Source organism: Pteronotus mesoamericanus, unplaced genomic scaffold (genome assembly GCF_021234165.1).
Source record: "Pteronotus mesoamericanus isolate MK-2021 breed Mesoamerican mustached bat unplaced genomic scaffold, CSHL_Meso_final contig_26, whole genome shotgun sequence".
Classification (NCBI taxonomy): domain Eukaryota; kingdom Metazoa; phylum Chordata; class Mammalia; order Chiroptera; family Mormoopidae; genus Pteronotus; species Pteronotus mesoamericanus.
The window spans coordinates 2,534,910-2,553,927 of NW_026555109.1; the positions used below are offsets into that span (position 1 = coordinate 2,534,910).

A 19,018-nucleotide genomic window follows, 5' to 3' on the forward strand; every position below is an offset into this window, starting at 1 on the left:
TTGAAATCTGATCAGAAAATCAAAGGTTTCCTCATTCCCAAAGTTCCTAAAAAGAAAGTTGGAGTCCTCTCCAGTGCTAGACTTTTTTGACCTTAGTGGTTGGGGAGACCCCTGAGTAGCAGTCTCAGGTGGGCACCTGGGGAACACTGCGTTTTTTTTTTAATTTTATTTTTCAAGTACAGCTTATGTTCAATATTATTTTGTACTGGTTTCAGGGGTACAGCGTAGTGGTTAGACAATCATATACTTTACAAAGTGTTTCCCCCAATATTTCCAGAACCTCCTGGCACCATACAGTTACTACATTATTAGTGATTATATTACATATGCTGTAGTGTACATCCCCAGAGCAATGCAGTTTGTTTTTTCATTAACGAATCATCAGATTGTTATTATCAGTGTACCTCAGTATAGAAATGTTTTCTTTCCTTTTTCTTTTTTTGGATTCTTTTTTTAATTTATTTTTTTTCGTTCCAATACATTTGTCTCTGCCTTCCCACCACCACTTTCCCCTCCCACATCTCCCTCCCTCAGTCCTTCCCCAGGTTGGCTTTGTCCTTGAGTCCTTGAGATACATTCCTTGACTTGACCCTTCCCTTCCCTTCCCCCGCCCACCCCTCCTTCCTAACCTCTTGAGTCTGTTGGTTTCTTTTTTCTTTCAATGTTGCTGGTCATATTTTCCTTGCATCTATGTTTTGTTAGTTAGGTTCTACTTATAGGTGAGATCATATGGTATTTGTCTTTCACCCCCTGGCTTATTTCGTTTTGCATAATGCTCTCCAGTTCCATCCATGCTGTCATGAAGTGTAGTAGTTCTTTTTTTTCTTTCTGCTGCGTAGTATTCCATTGTGTAAATGTACCATAATTTTTTGATCCAGTCATCTACTGATGGGCATTTGGGTTGCTCCCAGCACTTGGCTATTGTAAATTGTGTTGCTATGAACATTGGGGTGCAGAGGTTCTTTTGAATTGGCGTTTTGGTATCCTTAGGGTATAGTCCCAGCAGAGGAATCACTGGATCAAAAGGCAGTTCCATTTTTAGCTTTTTGAGGAAATTCCACACTGTTTTCCACAGTGGCCTCACCAGTCTGCATTCCCACCAACAGTGGACTAGGGTTCCCTTTTCTCCACAGCCTCAAGCCTCGCCAGCACCTGTTGTTTGTTGATCTGTTTATGATGGCCATTCTGACCGTTGTGATGTGGTATCTCATTGTGGTTTTAATTTGCAATGCAGTTTTTGAATATAGGACCTTGAACTGTAGATATTAGCAGGTCCTCAACAGATTTCTCTGGAAGCTCCAAAAGAGATGGTATCCTTTACTGTGGTAGGTAATTCACTTGTTTTTGTTTGTTCAACAAGTTATTTTGATTGTTTTTTCAGGGAGGCTGCATTTGACAATCCGTATATCATTTGCAACCTCTGGTAATTTGGAAAGTAGGAAAAAGTAGAAAGTAGAAGAAAAACCCAGTTATCTTTTCAATTTTGTCTCCTTGGATGATTTTTAAGATCCTATTATACTCTCAGATAATGATAGATTCTCATTATCTGTGTTAACTTTATCTATGATACACAGTTCTTAACATGTATTGTCTGATTTAGTTTGTTAGTACACAATTGAAATTGCAGGTTATAGTTTTCAGATAAGCATTTGAATGTTTTTAAGGAATGCTCCTTTGTTTATCTAGATTTGAATAGAAGTTTTATTTGTAGTTTGCTGTTAATTATTTCTGATATGACACTGTGCATATTTTTTCTTTTAAATTGGTTATTTATTTAGTTTTCTCGTGTAGTAACTCCACATTCATTTGGAACTACACTGCTTATCACATTTTGTAGTTTAGATTTGTTAGGTAAAAGATTACCTTTGAGGATATCTATGCAGATAGAGGTTTTCTGATGTAAATATGTAGTGTAAATTTTTGGGATACCTTGTGGTTTTAACAACTACATTGGCTTTTACTTGGGATGAGTATATGTGCTACTTACAGACATTTCTTTTTTAAATCCTTAGGGTTTAAGAAAATTAGCCTGTGGTATTTTTAACACTAAATTCTTTTTCTTGGCAATTATATTATATTCTATTTTTTTTTTGTTAAGTAATTTTCACCTCCTACTTGAGTAAATTAATATGGTTTCATTTTATTACATTTATCCTTAAAACTTTTGTTGTTTCCTGTTCCCTCACCCCCGTTTGAATATTTAGAATGTTTTATGGAGTTTATGTGGAGATGGTTTACTACAGTCTTTTAAAACATTGTGTGTAGTAATATTATAATAACAGTGGTGCCAGGTTGGTACTACAACTTATCAGAGGGATCACTTTGTAAGTTATATGAATGTCTAACCACTATGCTGTACATCTGAAACTAAGAGAATATTGAATGTCAACTGTAATTGGAAAGTTAAAAAAATTAACACATTGTATGCAGTACTTAAAGAGTTTTCTTGAGTGGTTTTCCTTATGTTTTGTTCTTGAGTCATCCTTTCCATTAGAGAGAAAATAATGTTGTTTTAAAGGGTATTTCTCTAGTAACCATTTGGAATCAGGTATATGCCTTTCACAAGTTTTGTTTTATTTGACATCTTATTAACTCCATCTCTGAAACATGATAGCAGAGTGAAGAGGGTGCATCTCACGCTATTGGAAGTTTGGGAATCCCATCCCATTTGTCAGGCAAAGAATAACAAGCCACAGGCCCTGATTTCAAAGAATTTCAAGTCCCCTTAGGGAAACCTACATACAAGTAGACAGGCAATTTAATACATTTTAATAATGCTAATTTCAGAGTGCATGTGCCCACGTAAGAGAGGCATTGAGGGCATCATGACAGATCTCCTAATGATAGTGATATCTAAGTGATACTTGAAGTCTGAGTAGTAATGAGTTAACTAAATGGAATGATGGTGGAGGCACAGCTCTATAGGCAGTGAAAATATCTTATTGTGAACGCTTGGAGCTGAGACCATGGGGGCTTTAGAAAACTTTTGGTATGCAGTGTGAGGGTCTATAATAAATGAGTTGGTGATAAATTTAGGATCCAGGTATGTATGGCTTTGAATGCTGTGCACCTGGGTTTGGAGGTTTATTCTTGTGGCTTTTAGAGCCTCGGAATGGAGAAAAGTTAACATGATACAATTCTGGAGTTTGAAAACTTCTTAGGGTTTGCGATATAGAAAATGTATTGGAGCAAGGCAAAACTCCCAAGTTGGTAGATGAATTAGAGTGTTGTTCCTTTAATCCAGGCAAGAAATAATAGGGGCCCAAAATAATGTATTAGAATGGAACAAAGTAGATGGTGTTGAGAGAGATGGTGGAGGTTGAATCTATAGGATCATGTGATCTGTTAGATTGTAGGTGCGAAGCAGAGGGAGGAATCACCAATGACTACATTTCTGCATTTGGTTGTAATACTTACCAGCATACCAACTTTGTGGGAAATTCATTAAACTTTTCTGAGTTTCTGTTGTCTTGAGAGAGAAAGTTCAGTAATAACCATTTACATCTCAGAGCTGAGTATTGTATTTGAATGAGGTTTGTAAGTTATGCAGTGTAGGTTAAATTAGTAATTGTTTTTATCACCTAATTAGCCAGATTTTAAAAACTGTGCTCTTGTTTTTGCTAAAAGAGCCAAATAAAAGAACAGAAGCTAGTGTGAAAGGAATCATTTTAAAAAACCAAAAACTGAAAAACTGTCCTAGTATTTACGAAGTACAGTAGTAGACATCAGTATCCCTTTCCCCTACTAAACCAAGAATAACTTTTCTGATCATGCCACAGAGGCTTTATATTTTTGAAAAAAATTTTTGGTTATGTTTACTGTCCTGTTTTGCAATTGTATAAATGTATAGTAAATTTTAGAAAGATTCAAAAATATATTAAAACCAAGTTTTCTGCTTGACTTGCAGTTATCTGGAAAACACAATTAGTTGTAACCTATTTCCTGAACCCAGGATTGTTGAAAATTTTGCTTTATTTTATATATGAACATAGAATAGTTTGAGGATGCTTTTTGTGTGCAGACAGAGCTTTTGCCCATAGTGTCTGGAATAAATTTTTTAATTTTAATTTTTTGCAAAAAAGTCACTAATTTGTTCTAGAACCAACAGATGAAATTCCTCACTAGCTTCCCATTAGAATAATTTGCAGGACTGTCACTTAGTAAGTACAAAACTCAGGGTTGTTAAGGGTTGTTGTGAGAAAGGAGAGATGTGGTCTGAGTCATGGATGGTAGAGTCAGAATTTGATACTAACATCACTGTAGAGATAAACTGGGTGTTCATCATCAAGAAGAACAATTTGAATTTGTCTGTCTTTATTATAGTTTTAGCCTTCCTTCCCTGCCCACCAGCAATAATGAGTACCCAGATCATATGAACATGTAAAGTGCACTGGAGATGCATGTGCAAAAAAAATTTCTTTTCCTGGTGTTTGATCTGTTTTATACAGATTCAAAGGATGTGTGATGGCCACAGGATAAACAGTCAAGGCGAGGCAGGAGAGGAAAACACTTGGTAGTTTGGAGTAGTGGCCTGCCCATTTTGTCACAGACTGCCAACCTTTATTGAGTGCTTATGGTGTTCTAGTGTGTTTTAGCCTTAACTAACTTCATCTTCTCAATAACCCTATAAGATAGGTATTGTTATTATCTCCATCTTACAGATGAGGAAGCCAAATCCCAGAGTGGGCTCATGGGTAGCTTGTTCAGTGTCACAGAGCCAGTTTTGGGATCCAGTCTTCTGCCTTCAGTACTTATACTCTTAGCTCCTGGGCTTTGCTGCCTCTCAGGTGGGTTAACAAATATTTTGGGGTCACAGAAAAGGCATCTGATTATTGTTAATTCCTTTTTATATTTTTGTGATCTACTTATTCAGTTCTAGCAACATCCCTACCCCTCTCATCAGATCTCTGTAAAACAGAATTTTTTACTGTTTTGTTCTTGGGTTGGATAATAGAGCTCACACAGTGTACTGTCCCGAAATGGAGGAGTAAAAGCAATGGTTACTGTTTCCGTTGGCCTTTTTTTCTCTTTCTCTATTTCTTGAAAAGCTGTTTTGGAATTACATAATTTAATACTTTCCTGCTACTCTTTCCCCATCAGTGTTTTGAAGCATTCTGTAACTTCAGAGCCTGAGTGTGGCTTCCTTCAGAATTGGCTGGGATTACAGAATGAACCACAGAGATTTTTATCATTTAGAACAGCAATTTTCAACCTTTTTCCTCTCATGGCACATTTAAACTAATCACTAAAATTTTGTAGCACACGAAAAAATATATTTTTTGCTGATCTGACAAAAAATTACATGTAATTTTGATTCATTCACCAGATGTCTATTATTGTGTTGGCTGTTGTCATTTATTAATTTGACAATCTAAGGGAAAAAGAGATCAGTGCACTTGATTAAATAGTCAAGTATTGCATATTTAAAAAATTTTTGTGGCACTCTGTTTGAAAAACACTGGTTTAGAAGAATAGAGTCAAGTGTCAGACTATTTCTTTTTCCTACTTCCTGATTTAAGCCATCAGGAATATTGCTATTGCTAATACATTTTCATTTATTTATGTACTTTTCTGTGTTTTCTCAAATACACAGAAATAAAATGTAATTTTATTACTTTTAATATAAATATAAAACTATTCTAAATACTTCAATTGAAATTTTTGTACTTAAATTTTCTGATTGTTTTAAGGGGATTATCATCTCACCTGTTAGAAATTTTCTTGTAGTAATTATAGATTATTTTTTAACTATATATATATAATTAAATATATAATTATAATAGATATAATTTTACAAGAAATTTTCTTGTAAATTATAGAATATTATTGAACAGTACTTGATCAGAGTCTGCTGTTTTAACCCTAATATTTTCATGATTTTATTGTATATTATATAATTATTAGCTATGAGAACCTATTTGTTCCCATAGATAAGAATGTTCTAAAGATAAGAGTGTTAGAATCAGTTTTGCTTTTTCTTAATATATTGCCAAGTTGGATTTGTGAGAAGGAATGATGTTTTGCTTCAAAGAGATGTATTTTATATAAAGATCAAGTGTGTTTGGTAGCATAAAATTTAATACTTCACATTTTTAGTAAAGTGTAATATCTGCAAATTGAAATGAACCTGTTTCTCTTACTTTTTAGAATAACTTAAACTTGAAGCCCTTCAATTTGAAGACTTGTTGCCATATAGTTTGTTTAAATTAATGAAATATTTATTTTAAAATGACAGGGTTTCATTATCTGTATATTGTTAAGAATAGATCCTGTGAAACCTAAGTTTCAAACTTTTGAAGTTTCATGATGCCGTGAAAAAAGTGCTTGACAGAATTAAGAGACAAAGGTAAATATTGGGTGTGGTATTTTTTGGCCAGTGTCAATAATATTTTAGCAAATGTACTTTGTTTTAAACTGAGGCAAAACCCAAGCCTGTCTGGATCTTGAGCCCATGCTTTGAACTACTGCGCGGTATTCCTTGCTTTGCAAATTTGTGAACTACTTTGTGAATTTGAACAAGCAACTATATCTCCTTGGTATAAGTTTACTCATAACATTGATGCTCTGGAGATGAGTAGTTCTGTTGGTGTTGGAGCAGATCATTTAGGACAGCAGTCCTCAATGATTTTGTCACCAGGGACCATTTCTGTGGAAGACACTTTTTCCACAGACCAAGGTGGGGAGGATGGTTTAGGGATAATTCAAGTGCCATTACCTTCAAGCCTAGCTCCTGCTGTGTGGCCCGGTTCTTAACAGGCCTGGACCAGTACCAGTCTGCGGCCTGAAAGTTGGGGACCCTTGATTTAGGTGTATAACAGACTTACTTCTACAGAAGCTGGTGGATAGTTGTTTATTCTTTCAACAAATAATTGTGTTGGTTTGCTAAACTTTGGAGATTCAGTAAAGAGCAAGACAGAACTAGTCATTGTTCTCATGGAGCTTAAGTGTCACAGGGGCTGTCATAATTAAAAGACAGAGTGTAATGTGATCACACAGCAATGGCACCTAATCTGGTGTAGAAGGACTGGAAAGCCTTTCTAAAGAAAGTGACCTTTAGGTGAATCCTGAGGCATGCACTCCTGAGTTTAAGAGAAAAACTGTAATTTTTTTCCTCACCTAGACTACTGCTTTCCAACAGGGACTCCTCACACTCTCTTGCCTCTTTCTAAACTATTCATTTGTTCATTCCTTCATTCTTCTTATTCAACAACTGTTTATTGCATAACTACTGTGATTCAGCCACTGTTCTAGGCATTTAAAATATATTACTGAACTAACTACACAGAGATTTCTTCCTTTATGGAGGTTACATTTTAATGGGATAGGGCTATACAGAGGTTAGACAGTACACATAATAATAATAATAATAATAATAATAATAATAATGTAAATTAAATGCTAAAATTTTTCAAAATGCAGACAAAGTGAGGCCCCTCATTTTCTTGCTCTTGGTGACCAACCTGGGGTCCACAGGCTGCATGCAACCCAGGATGGCTATGAATGTGGCTCTACGCAAAATTGTAAATTTACTTAAAACCTTTTTTTAGCTCATAAGTTTTCGTTAGTGCTTGTGTATTTAATGTGTAGCCCAAGACAACTCTTCTTTCAGTGTGGCCCAGAGACGCCAGAAGGTTGGACACCCCTGTGAAGTTCAGTCTTTTTAATGTGACCTATGAGGCCTGCTTAACTCTAGTGTAGGCTCACACTTTAGGCGCCAGCCATGTTCACTGTGTTCAATCATACTTTCACTAGTTAGTCTCCTTTAAAAGTCACTATGTCTGAGAAGTTTCCTGGAACTGTTTTTGAGTTATAGATCCCCCGTTGTCACAAGGACATTTTACTTCTTTGATATGACATGCATCTCAATAATGATTTTTTTTTTTTTAGTAGATAAAAAAAAATTTTGGTAGATAGTGTCTAGGGATGAAACTGGTGGCTCAGGCGCAGGATCAAGTATTGAAACCAGGGTAAGGAGTTTAAATTTGGTTCAAAGGCAGTGGGGAACCATGAAAAATTTAAACAGATTTTGGGGAAACTAGTTTGCTTTGGTAACATTTATTGCCCTGGAAACCATTAATTAGATAATTTAAATAATACATTCAAGTGTTATTTATTAATTTTTTCTCCCATTTAAAAATATATATATTATTGATTATGCTATTACAGTTGTCCCAATTTTTTCCCCTTTGCCCTCCTCTGCCCAGTACCCCCGCTTCCTTCCAGCAATCCCCAGCCCCCTTAGTTCATGTCCATGGCTGTGCATATAAGTTCTTTGGCTTCTCCATTTGCAATACTATTCTTAACATCCCCCTGTCTGTTTTGTACCTACCAGTTATGCTTCTTAATTCCTGTGCCTTTTCCCTCATTCTCTCCCTTCCCCCTCCCAGCTGATAACCCTACAAATGACCTCCATATCTATATTTCTGTTCTGGTTATTTGCTTAGTTTATTTGTTCAGATTCAGTTGTTGTTAGTTGTGAATATGTTGCCATTTTAATGTTCATAGTTTTGATCTTCCCCTTTTCTCTTAAATGAGACCCTTTAACATTTCATCTGATAATGGCTTGGTGACAATGAACTCCTTTAGCTTTACCTTGTGTGGGAAGCACTTTATTTGCCCTTGCCCTTCAATTCTAAATAATGACTTTGCTGGATGGAGTAATGTAGGTTATAGGTCCTTGCTTTTCATTATTTTGAATACTTTTTGCCAGTGCCTTCTAGGCTGCGGAGTTTCTTTTGAGAAATCAGCTGACAGTCTTATGGGAACTCCTTTGTAGGTAACTCTGCTTTTCTCTTGCTGCTTTTAAGATTCTCTCTTTATCTTTAACTTTTGGCATTTTAATTATGATGTGTGTAGGTGCTGTCTTTTTTGGGTTCAACTCATTTGGGATTCTGTGCTTCCTTGACTTAGATGTCTGTTTCCTTTGCCAAATTAGGAAAGTTTTCTTTCATTATTTTTTCAAATAAATTTCAATTCCTTGCTCTTCCTCTTCTTTTGGCACCCCTATAATTCAGATGTTGGTATGTTTGAAGATGTCCGCAAGGGTTCTTATTACTATCCTCTTTTTTTAAAATTCTTTTTTCTTCTTGCTATTCTGTTTGAGTGCTTATTTCTTCCTTATGCTACAAATTGTTGATTTGAATCCTGGCTTCCTTCACTCCACTCATGGTTCCCTGTAAATTTTTCTTTGTTTCATTTAGAGTAACCTTCATTTATTTCTTCCTTTATGTTGCTGCTGTACTCAGTGAGTTCTGTGAGCATCCTGATTACCAGTGTTTTGCACTCTGCATCTGATAGATTGGTTATCTTCATTTTGTTTAGTTTTTTTTGGTGGGGGGGGGTGTTTGTTCTAATCTTTCATTTGGGCCATATTTCTTTGTCTTCTCAATTTGGCAGCCTCCCTGTGTTTATTTCTGTGTATTAGGTAGAGCTTCTTTGACTCCTTGTCTTAGTAGTGTGATCTATTGTAGAAAAGACACCTGTAAAATTATGTGGGGTAGAGCCATAGGTAATTCCAGGATGGGGGAACCCACTTCACTGCTTTGTGACTATGTGTGTGGGGAGGGCTTGAGAGCGGAAAATGGTGCTACCTGGCTTCTGGAATTTTGTCTGGCACTTGCCCTGTTTCCAGTCACTACCCACTTCCTGTATGCAACTTGTGCCCTTCCAGCTGTTGCCCTGGTGGTGAATCCCCGGGTGTATGGGTCTGCACACATTCTAAGTCCATGCAGCCCCTTCAAATGGAGTTTCCTGAAAATCCAGCAGTTTCTTCTGCTGTTCCAACCCCCACTGGTTTTTACAGCCAGGAGTTATGGGGATTTATCTTCCTGACACTGGAAGCCTGGGCTATGCTGTCTGGTTTGGGGCTGGGATCGCTTGCTCCCAAGGTATCCATCCTGATTTTTATCTACCATTTGTGAATATGGGATCATCTGTTCTGCCACTGCCACTGCTTTCTGTGCCACACTGCGTCTCTGTACCTCTCCACCCATTTCTGCGACTCTGCCCATCCTTCCCATCTGGATGGATGTGGCTTCTTTAAATCCTAGATTGTTGGACTTCCACACAGCTCAATTTTCTGATGGTTCTGTGTGTTATTTGTTTTGGGATCTAGTTGCAATTCTTTCTATGGTTGCAGGAGGAGGTCAAGGGTGTTTACCTATGCCTCTATCTTGACCAGAAGCCCTCTGATTTAATTTTAAATTGTGAAGGTAGTACAAAGTATGAAAGTTTGATCTTTATGCTGAAAAAATATAACATGAAGGCCCCCACTTTCCCCAGCTCTTAATCATACTTTTAAGTAGTAACTCAAACTGAGTTTTTGGTCTATGCTCATATGTTAGCATTTGTGAGCATCCGAATGTGTTTTTCTGTCTTAAAGTAGATAAGCTTATACTATATATTTTAGTGACAACTTGCTTTCTCTTCCACAATGCATACTATATTTTGCATATCTTTAGAGTTACCTTCTTTTTTCTTTTACTAACAAGATTTATTCCTCACTTATGCATCTGTAGGTTGACTTAAGTGGTTCTCCTTTTTTAAAAAATTTTATTTTTCAATTATGGCTTACATTCAATATTATTGTGTATTAGTTTCAGGTGTACAGCATAGTGGTTAGACAATCATATACTTTACAAAGTGATTGTTCTGATAAATCTAGTGCCTACCTGGCACCATACATAGTTATTACAACATTGACTATATCTCCTATGCTGCACTTTACATTCTCATGACTATTTTGTAACTACCAACTTGTACTTCTTAATCCCTTATAGAGTTATGTTCTTAAACCCTAAATCTGAGTCATTATTCTCCTGTATAGGCCAGGGAATTAGGAACTCTATACCAAATTCTTTAAGTCCCTGCCAGAACAAGCCATGCCTTCTACCCTCATTTTATCCTGCCACTTCCTTACTGTGCTTCACTTTTGCCTGATGGATCTTTTTTGATTTCTAGAACATATTAAGTGCCTTGATAATCTAGGGTTTTTGTCTATGTTGTTCATTTTTTAAGTATCTTTTCTTGTTAATTCAAATTTTTATTTGTTTTTTTTTACCCTGCTTATAGCCTTACAGGGAAGTTATACTGTGTAATATGTCAGTGCCATTATATTTAGAGCTACATGGGGCTTTTTAATCTCTTTAAAAGTAGCTTTATATAGCCTGATAATAAAATAAATGTGCTGAACAGCATATTGGAGCTGAGTGTATTTAATAGTTTATTGTTGAAACTGATAACAGTTTTTTACAAAAATTTTTATTTATTGATTTTAGAGAGAGAAAGGAAGGAGGAAAAGGGGAAGGAGGGGGTGGGGAGGGGGGAGAGAGAGAGAGAGAAACATCGATTTGTTGTTCCACCTATTTATGATGCGTTGGTTGATTCTTGTATGTGCCCTGACCAGAGATGGCTCCTGCAGCCTTGGTGTGTTAGGATGATGCTCTAACCAGCTGAGCTGCCTGGCCAAGGCCTGATAATAGTTTTAAGGTCCAGTATATAATTTGTCCTCAATAGAATATTTTGGGTTGAATGAATGACAAGTGAAAGATTTAAGATAGTTTGATTTCACTTGGAAGTTCATTTATTAGAATTTGCTTTTCATAGTAATAAAAGTTAGGCATTCTGACTAGTTGAAAGATAAGATTGTTCTGTGGCAGTTTATAGAAGTGCTAGATTTGTGGCAGTTAAAGAATTTTTAGAAGCTTTGCTTTGTGTAAACATACATCTCTATATATACATATATTCATAATATGTGTATACATAAATAAATGATAAAATATAACTAATGAATTCTAGGAATTATCTTTTAACATCTGCCTGTTAGTTCTCTCAAGATATTGAACTTTTTAGGCAGCAGTTTATTTTCTCAAAATATATTTTGCAAATGGACTTTTGCACTTTTGAAAGAAAAGACCCGTTCAAAGTTTCCTTCTAAGGCTTCTTATAATCCAGTTTCCATCAGCCAACACTCTTCCTGTATTTTGTTCGGGAGGCACTAATTGTCTGCATTTGGCAGGTTTAACACTTCCTGACAGAGAGGCTATTAAGTGGAAGTATTCTCCAATAACTGTCACTGGCTTGAACAAAGAACCTTCAAACTCAATGTGTGGAAACCACTAACATTCTTAAATGACCCTTTTCATGGATTTTTATCCCTTTAAGCTAAAATTTGGAGAAATAGGGTCAGGAAAAACGCAAGGTGTAATAAAGCAGTAAACCTTGATTTGGGGAAGGGGGTAGAGTGGGAGGTATAGATTTATCTCTGACTTGAAAACAATTGTTATTTGGAAAATCTCATTAGCAGATGTGACTGCATGGAGTTAAAAAAAAAAAAGGATTTAAAACTGATGTCGCTTTCAGGACCGCTTTGAACTTAACAAGCACCTATTTGTGGAGCAGACTGGCTAATGAAAGGAAATTAAATTTTTCTGACAACTTCCCCTGCCAACCTCCTTATTCAGGGGATGTTATTAGGTACTGAAGACTTTTAAGGAAGATTTTTTTTTTATTAGACATAAACGAACCAGTTATAAACATCCTCTGCTCCCCCTTTTGGGGGAGGATTCTGACTTGGTTACTCTACCTTTTTGAAACCACTAGCTGGTAAGCATGCCTGAATTTTTTAAGCTAGCTTAAAAGCTTAGAAAATGCCTTCCCTTTAATATTTTAAAGTTATTTTCTAAAAAATTGCTTACCAGCTAGTAGTTTAAAAACATTGTCATTCCTTCTGATAGTTACTTCATGTCACTGAATTATATAAAAAAGTTATATTTACTAGAAGGCTTGTATTTAACACCTTCTTTTTAGCTTTCTCTTTTTATATGAGGAAATGTTTCAAGAGGGTCCTATTATGAGGCATGTTAGAGGAGAGTTAATGATCAATGAAATGGTTTAGGTTGAAGGGAAGTTTTTGTCTTTTCAGTAGCATTGGTTGATATTTAGCAATAACTAATCATTACATTCATAAGAATATACCGTTTTGGAATGCATTTTCTTTGACTGGCTTTTTGGAAGTTTCCCTCCCACTGGTTGGTTTGTTGAATTTAAGGTTTTAAAGACAAAATATTGGAAAAAGTATAAAATGAAAAAGAAGAAAGAAAAATAAATGGATATTTCTAAAGGAATTGTTTTTGGAGAACAATTGGCCATTCCTTTAGATATTGGGAATTTGTTTTTATTTCTGTAAAAGTCTGTTGTGTTGAGCTTCTCCTAAACAATAGAGAATCAACTCCCCCTGCTGACAGAATCTAGGAAAACATGACATAAATATCAGACAGAAACAAGCTGGCTGTGGACAAGCTTTAATGATCTGATTTATGATTTAGTATTGATTGTAAACATCTAAATTCTGCCATTAAACTCAAGCAACTGCACCAAATCATTTGGCAATTCTGGTAGTGCTTCCTGCCAGCTCATTTCAAACTGCTTTGAGTTTCTTAATATAATAATGGTGAGGTAGAATTTACATTCCACTTATGGTATTAATTTTACATTTCTCTGAATGAAAAGAGTTAGAAGGTTGTAAAATTGAACATTAAATGAATCAGAGGAGACAGTAGTGCAATATATGACTGCCCTGAAGACATTGTGCAATGGCTGATGGGATTAATGTTAGGTCTCATTTCCTGCTTTTACAGGATGCAGATGAAGCTGTCAGAATTGCAAGGGAAATTGGTAAGTTCTTGAATTAACCATGGTAGAGTTTCTGTGTCTTTTAGCACATATGGTTGAATAAATATGTAATAAGAAATTCTCATAGAGCAAATAATATTTTAATAATTTAGGTTTCTGATTAATTGTCACTCTGGAAGAAATTATCAGCCAAATTACCATATTCCATTATTAAAGTGGACTTTAAATAGTAATTGGACCTTAATTATAGCTCTTTTATAAGATGAAATCACTGCCTAATTAAAAGAAGGAATTGTCTTAAGTATTCTTGAGATTGAATGTAATGTAAATTTATATGTACATAGTTGAATGCACCTTATTAAAATTAAGGATATATGTGATTAAAATGAAGATATCATACTTGACAAGGCTCTTCGAAGTTTTTGCTTTTCCTAGGATGTTAAATATCAACAATCTTGCTAGGAAAGAGAAAACAGAATGTGAGAAGTTAGGATTAAGTTTTCTAAATGGGAGTAAAAGGTAAAGTGAAGGACATTTTAATGACTGTTACAGGCGTGATTGTACTGGGGCAGTGTTTCTCAACTCTATATTTTCAAAAATATTCCTGGAGCTCATGAAAACCATTTTATTTTTACTCTCTGCTAATTAAGAAAATGTATGAGGGTACACTGTTATCATGGGTCAACAAGACTATTAAATAACTTTACAGTTTTATTAATCAAATTAGTATTTGTTTACATTTGATAGACATTTGTAGATATTTGGGAGAAATTAGGCAACCCTTGATAATCAGTAATTCACAGCACTTTCTTAGCATTCCTACACTGATAGGGCCAAGCTTTTTAGCTCCCACATTAACATTTCTTTAGTTCTGTTTTCTCTTTAAGATTGATCATTGAAAATTATTTTCTTCATTTGGAGATCATTTAATTTGGCAAAGTTTACGTAGTTGTGATATGTAGAAATATCTTCTTGGTCTGAAAGTGACCACTTGTTTTAGTAAATACGTTCTTTCCAGTAGGCACTGGCAAGCTTAGCAGTTCTTTAGTGATCTAAAAAGATGTTTGGCTTGTTGCATCCTTGTTTCTAGTTGGCCTGGCTGAATTTTTTGGTCTTGGCTTATAGTTATGTGGGTTCTGTTGTTAGTTTGTTTTGCAAACATTTATCTTAATAATATAGATACTGGACTTAAGACTAGGCCATAGAGAATCATACTTTATCTGAGAACAGCATCTCATCATTAATCATTTTTTCAGACTTATCAAAATTTTCAAAAAGCATTTCAGTACTTCATGGGAAGGTTTGCTAGATTGCTTGAAGTTGGAATTCATGGAACTGATTTGTGGCTTATTTTTTTGAGAAAAATCAAAAGCTTCTCTTAGTGGTTTGAAATCATTCGAATTTCTCATAGTCTAAGGGACATGTATTGGGTTGGCCAAAAAGTTCATTTAGTTTTTTTCCAGATGTTGGCTCTAGTGCTTAGTTGTCTTTAACTTCATTAGAAACAATTTTGTTAGAATGTATTGGGACAGCTGTCATATCAGCAGCCTTAAAAAAATCTTATCAAAATTGGTGAATTTTTGTGTAGCTGTTTTAATATTGATGATTAGAGAAGATACACATTTTTTTTGGCATATATGCTTTACTTTTTCAAGAAAGGTAAAAATGCAACTGAAATGCAAACAAAACATTTGTGCAGTGTATGGAGAAGGTGCTGTGACTGGTGCAATGTGTCAGAAGTGGTCTGCAAAGTTTTTTGGTAGTATTGACATTTTGGCCAAATAATTTTTTTGCTGTGGGGCTGTGTTATGCCTTGGAAGATGTTTAGCAGCACCCCTGGCCTCTACCCACTAGTAGCCAGTAGCAGGAGACAGCCAACATACTCAAAATATCCAGATCAATGAAGTTATTGGTGAAAGTGAAAAATGTGTCTTTTATGGAAAAAAACCATATGGACTTTTTGGCAAACCCAATAGCCAATACCTGCTGGCTCTTGAGGAGACTTTCCTAAAACACTTCCATCTTATTCTGTTGCATACTTTTCTATTTCAAGAGTCATCTTTCTAGTTCAAATTTAGGTACTATTGTTATTATCTACATGATGGGGTATAATAATGCTGTTATCATAATATTATGTACGTAAAAGGGGCAAAAGTTAGAGGAACTTAGAGAAATAAAAAGGGATTAGAAGAAAATCTTAAATTGTATTGGTGTGCCGCATTTTGAATTATGAATATTTAACTCTTGAACATTTCCTTTGTATAAATGGCAGTCTGCAGATTGCTTTGCTTGCTTTCATGTCTTCTACCTTTAAAAAGTAACCTGTGACCTTTAAAATAACCAGTGAGTCATGATGGGACCCTGACCAGTTCTCAATGCTTATTTTCCTCCAATATTTTAATGCTGTGTTTTACCCACTTTTCAGTTTTTTACTATTAATGTTACCTAATTCAATCTTAGGCTCTTTATATTTGACCACATCCTTTATGACTCCTTTCCTATCTAATTCTTCCCCAGTTGCTCCTTCACATTTGAAAATAAATGATTGCAATCATAGTTATTAAGTATCAGAATGCTAGTGTTTTGCTTATGCTGAAAGAAAGGGAACTGTAAAATTTAAAGTGAAATAAAACATATTAAAGAACCGGGGTCATCAGCTTTATAAAACTTTTGGAATTTCCCTGAATCACCATGGAAACCTCCCATAAAACCTTTTTACCTCTAGTGCCAGCTTCTAAAATAAATGAATTACATATTAAAGTGTCTTGGTTTTCTGTATTGTTTGGTGATTCATCAGTTTTGTTTTCTACTAATTTTATTGAGATATCTCACATTTTAACTACATTATAATTTCTATGAGCCTTTGTGAGTTTATCTAAGAGTTGAATTGACCATTGATTCTGCGGGAAAATATGTTCCTACTTATACACAAATTGTGCATTTTACATGTGTCATAGATTTCTCTGTTTTACTTCTTTCTGTGTTACATGAATGAAATTGATCATCTTTTATGTGACTCCCTCCTCTCTGATGTCTCTAACTTCTCTTCTAGAAGGAGGAATCTATTCTGCCAAAGGAGGAAATTGTATTGAGCATTGATGAATTAGGCATCTTTTACATAATAGTAGGTCTTGTTTATGGAGCATTCTTTCCTTGTAGCAGGCACTTTGTGAATGTTAATTCTAATGCTAATTCTTGGGTTAATTATTTTCATTTACATTTAAGAAACTAAGGATTAGAAATGGTAAGTAATTTGCTCAAGGTCATAGAACTACTGAGTGGTGGGCCTGCTTTAAATTTAGGTTCATTCAGCTCTAACAACCATGGATTTTTCATTATACTTTGGTTAAACTAATGGGATTAAAGGATGATAGTTAAAATGTGAGTCACCACTTTGTTTAAAATACTGTAAAGCACTTAAGCATATTATATGTGGAATTAAGAAAAGGACAGTCTGTTATCATTGACAGGGTGAGAGACAGTTAAGATTTAATATGTTACTTCCAAGTACTTGTTTTTGGTCTCTCTTGTCTTTCTCATTCTCTGTCCTGATTTTTTCCTTTGACCTTTCTAAGTTTAAAGATACAGGGCTCTTGGTCCCCAGTTTATCTTTAACCCCAGAGATAACAGAAATCAGTGAGCTTGATTTGCATTAAAGTCTGATCTTTTTACTGGATCAAAGGTCCTTAATACAATTAAACCAAAACTGATTCTTAAAAGGAGAAGAAATTGTAAATCTAAAACCTTTAACAACTTTAACAACTTCCAGATTATTCTGATTCTTTTATTTTGCCTGGCTCACAAATCACGCCCAATTTAAATTTTGTTTTTCTCCCCATCCTTGGTTCGTCCACCATACTCCAAATCTGATTCTTCCACGGTTTCTACATCTTAGTAAATGTCACGTCATTAATGCAGTGACTAAAGCTAAAACCCAAGATCTGTCCTGGTGCCATTTTCCCTGTCATTCCATTGTCAGTCTATCAACAGATACTGTCAATTCTTGACACAAAATAGTTTTCATACTCAGTATTCACTATCTTTACTACCAACACTCTCCTCCAAACTACCGTTGTCCTTGCAGGGACTATGATGACAGTTTTTCTACTTTTCTTAAACATTTCAAAGCCATTCTTCACATAGCAGTCAATGTGATATTTTAAAACTCTAGTTAATAACTCATTCCACCCCATCCCTACTTTAAACCCTCTAATGGCTTTCCATTGCACTTAGATAAAATAAAGCAAAATAAAAATTCCTTACCTTGATTACAAATCCCAAATGATTTGGTACTTCCCTTCTTTCTAATCTGATTTTGTATTACTCCCTTCCTTGCCAACTATACTTCAGTAACAATAGCTTTCTTGAACACACCATATTTCAGGACCATAGATTAAGATTTTTTTTTTGGAGGAGGAGAGGAGCCTGGGATACTCTTGCTGATATCATCACACAGATGGCTACTTGTTACCTTTCATATCTCTGCTTAAATGTTATGTCTTCAAAAGAAGACACATTGATCATTCTGTCTTATACCAACCAATAGGCTAAATCTCTGCATAGTATTTATGACTTTTAAATGTTTTTCTTGTTTAACTTTTTCCTGAATATATTATTTTGAAAAATTTTAACCATATGGCATTTTGAAGGAATTTTACACTGTGTACCTGTATATTCAATACCAAGATTCCAGTATGTATTTTTTGCTAGATTTGTTTTATCGTTTATGTATCCACTTGTTAATTCATCTCAATATTGATGCATTTCAAAGTACACTGCAGATATCAGTGTGCATTCCAATAAATACTTCAACATAAATATCATTACCTGAATGCAACATTTCTATACAATTTTATCTTGAGGAGAGATTTATATACAGTAACATGATCAAATTTTTAGTCTGCATTTGTTTATTTTGATAGATACATCACTTGTGTAATCCAAAACCCCACTAAGATGTTGAACATTATTGTCACCCCAGAGAGTTCCCTCATTCTCCTTATAAGTCAATCCTCACACCTCCCTTCCCCCCACCACATCTAGAGGCAACCTGTTTAAACTTTCATGCTAAAGATTAGATTTTTAAAAATTGAGATAAAATTTGAATACTGTAAAATTTTGCCTTTCAGTATGTACAACTCACTGGTTTTTAGTGTAGTCACAAGATTATGCAACCAGCACTACTGTCTAATTCCAAAATATTTTCATTACCCTCAAAAGAAACTTTGTATCCATTAATATTCATTGCTTACCTCCCTAGCCTCTGGCAAACACTAATTTTACTTTTTGTCTGTATGGATTTACCTATTCTGGGTATTTCATATAAATGGAGTTACACATGTGACTTTTTTGTATGGTTTCTTTCATTTAGAGTTGTTTTCAAAGT

The 19,018-nt window shown here is 35.0% G+C and overlaps 1 protein-coding gene across 4 annotated transcripts in view; it reads left to right on the forward strand.

Moving 5' to 3' along the window:
- PCCA (propionyl-CoA carboxylase subunit alpha) overlaps positions 1 to 19,018 on the forward strand; it is a 409,489-nt gene that overhangs the window by 123,281 nt on the left and 267,190 nt on the right. For all 4 annotated transcript variants that reach the window (XM_054574346.1, XM_054574344.1, XM_054574345.1 and 1 more), the window contains exon 8: positions 13,638 to 13,674. In XM_054574346.1, coding sequence (XP_054430321.1) covers positions 13,638 to 13,674 — 37 coding nt within the window. The remainder of the gene's footprint in view (positions 1 to 13,637; positions 13,675 to 19,018) is intronic.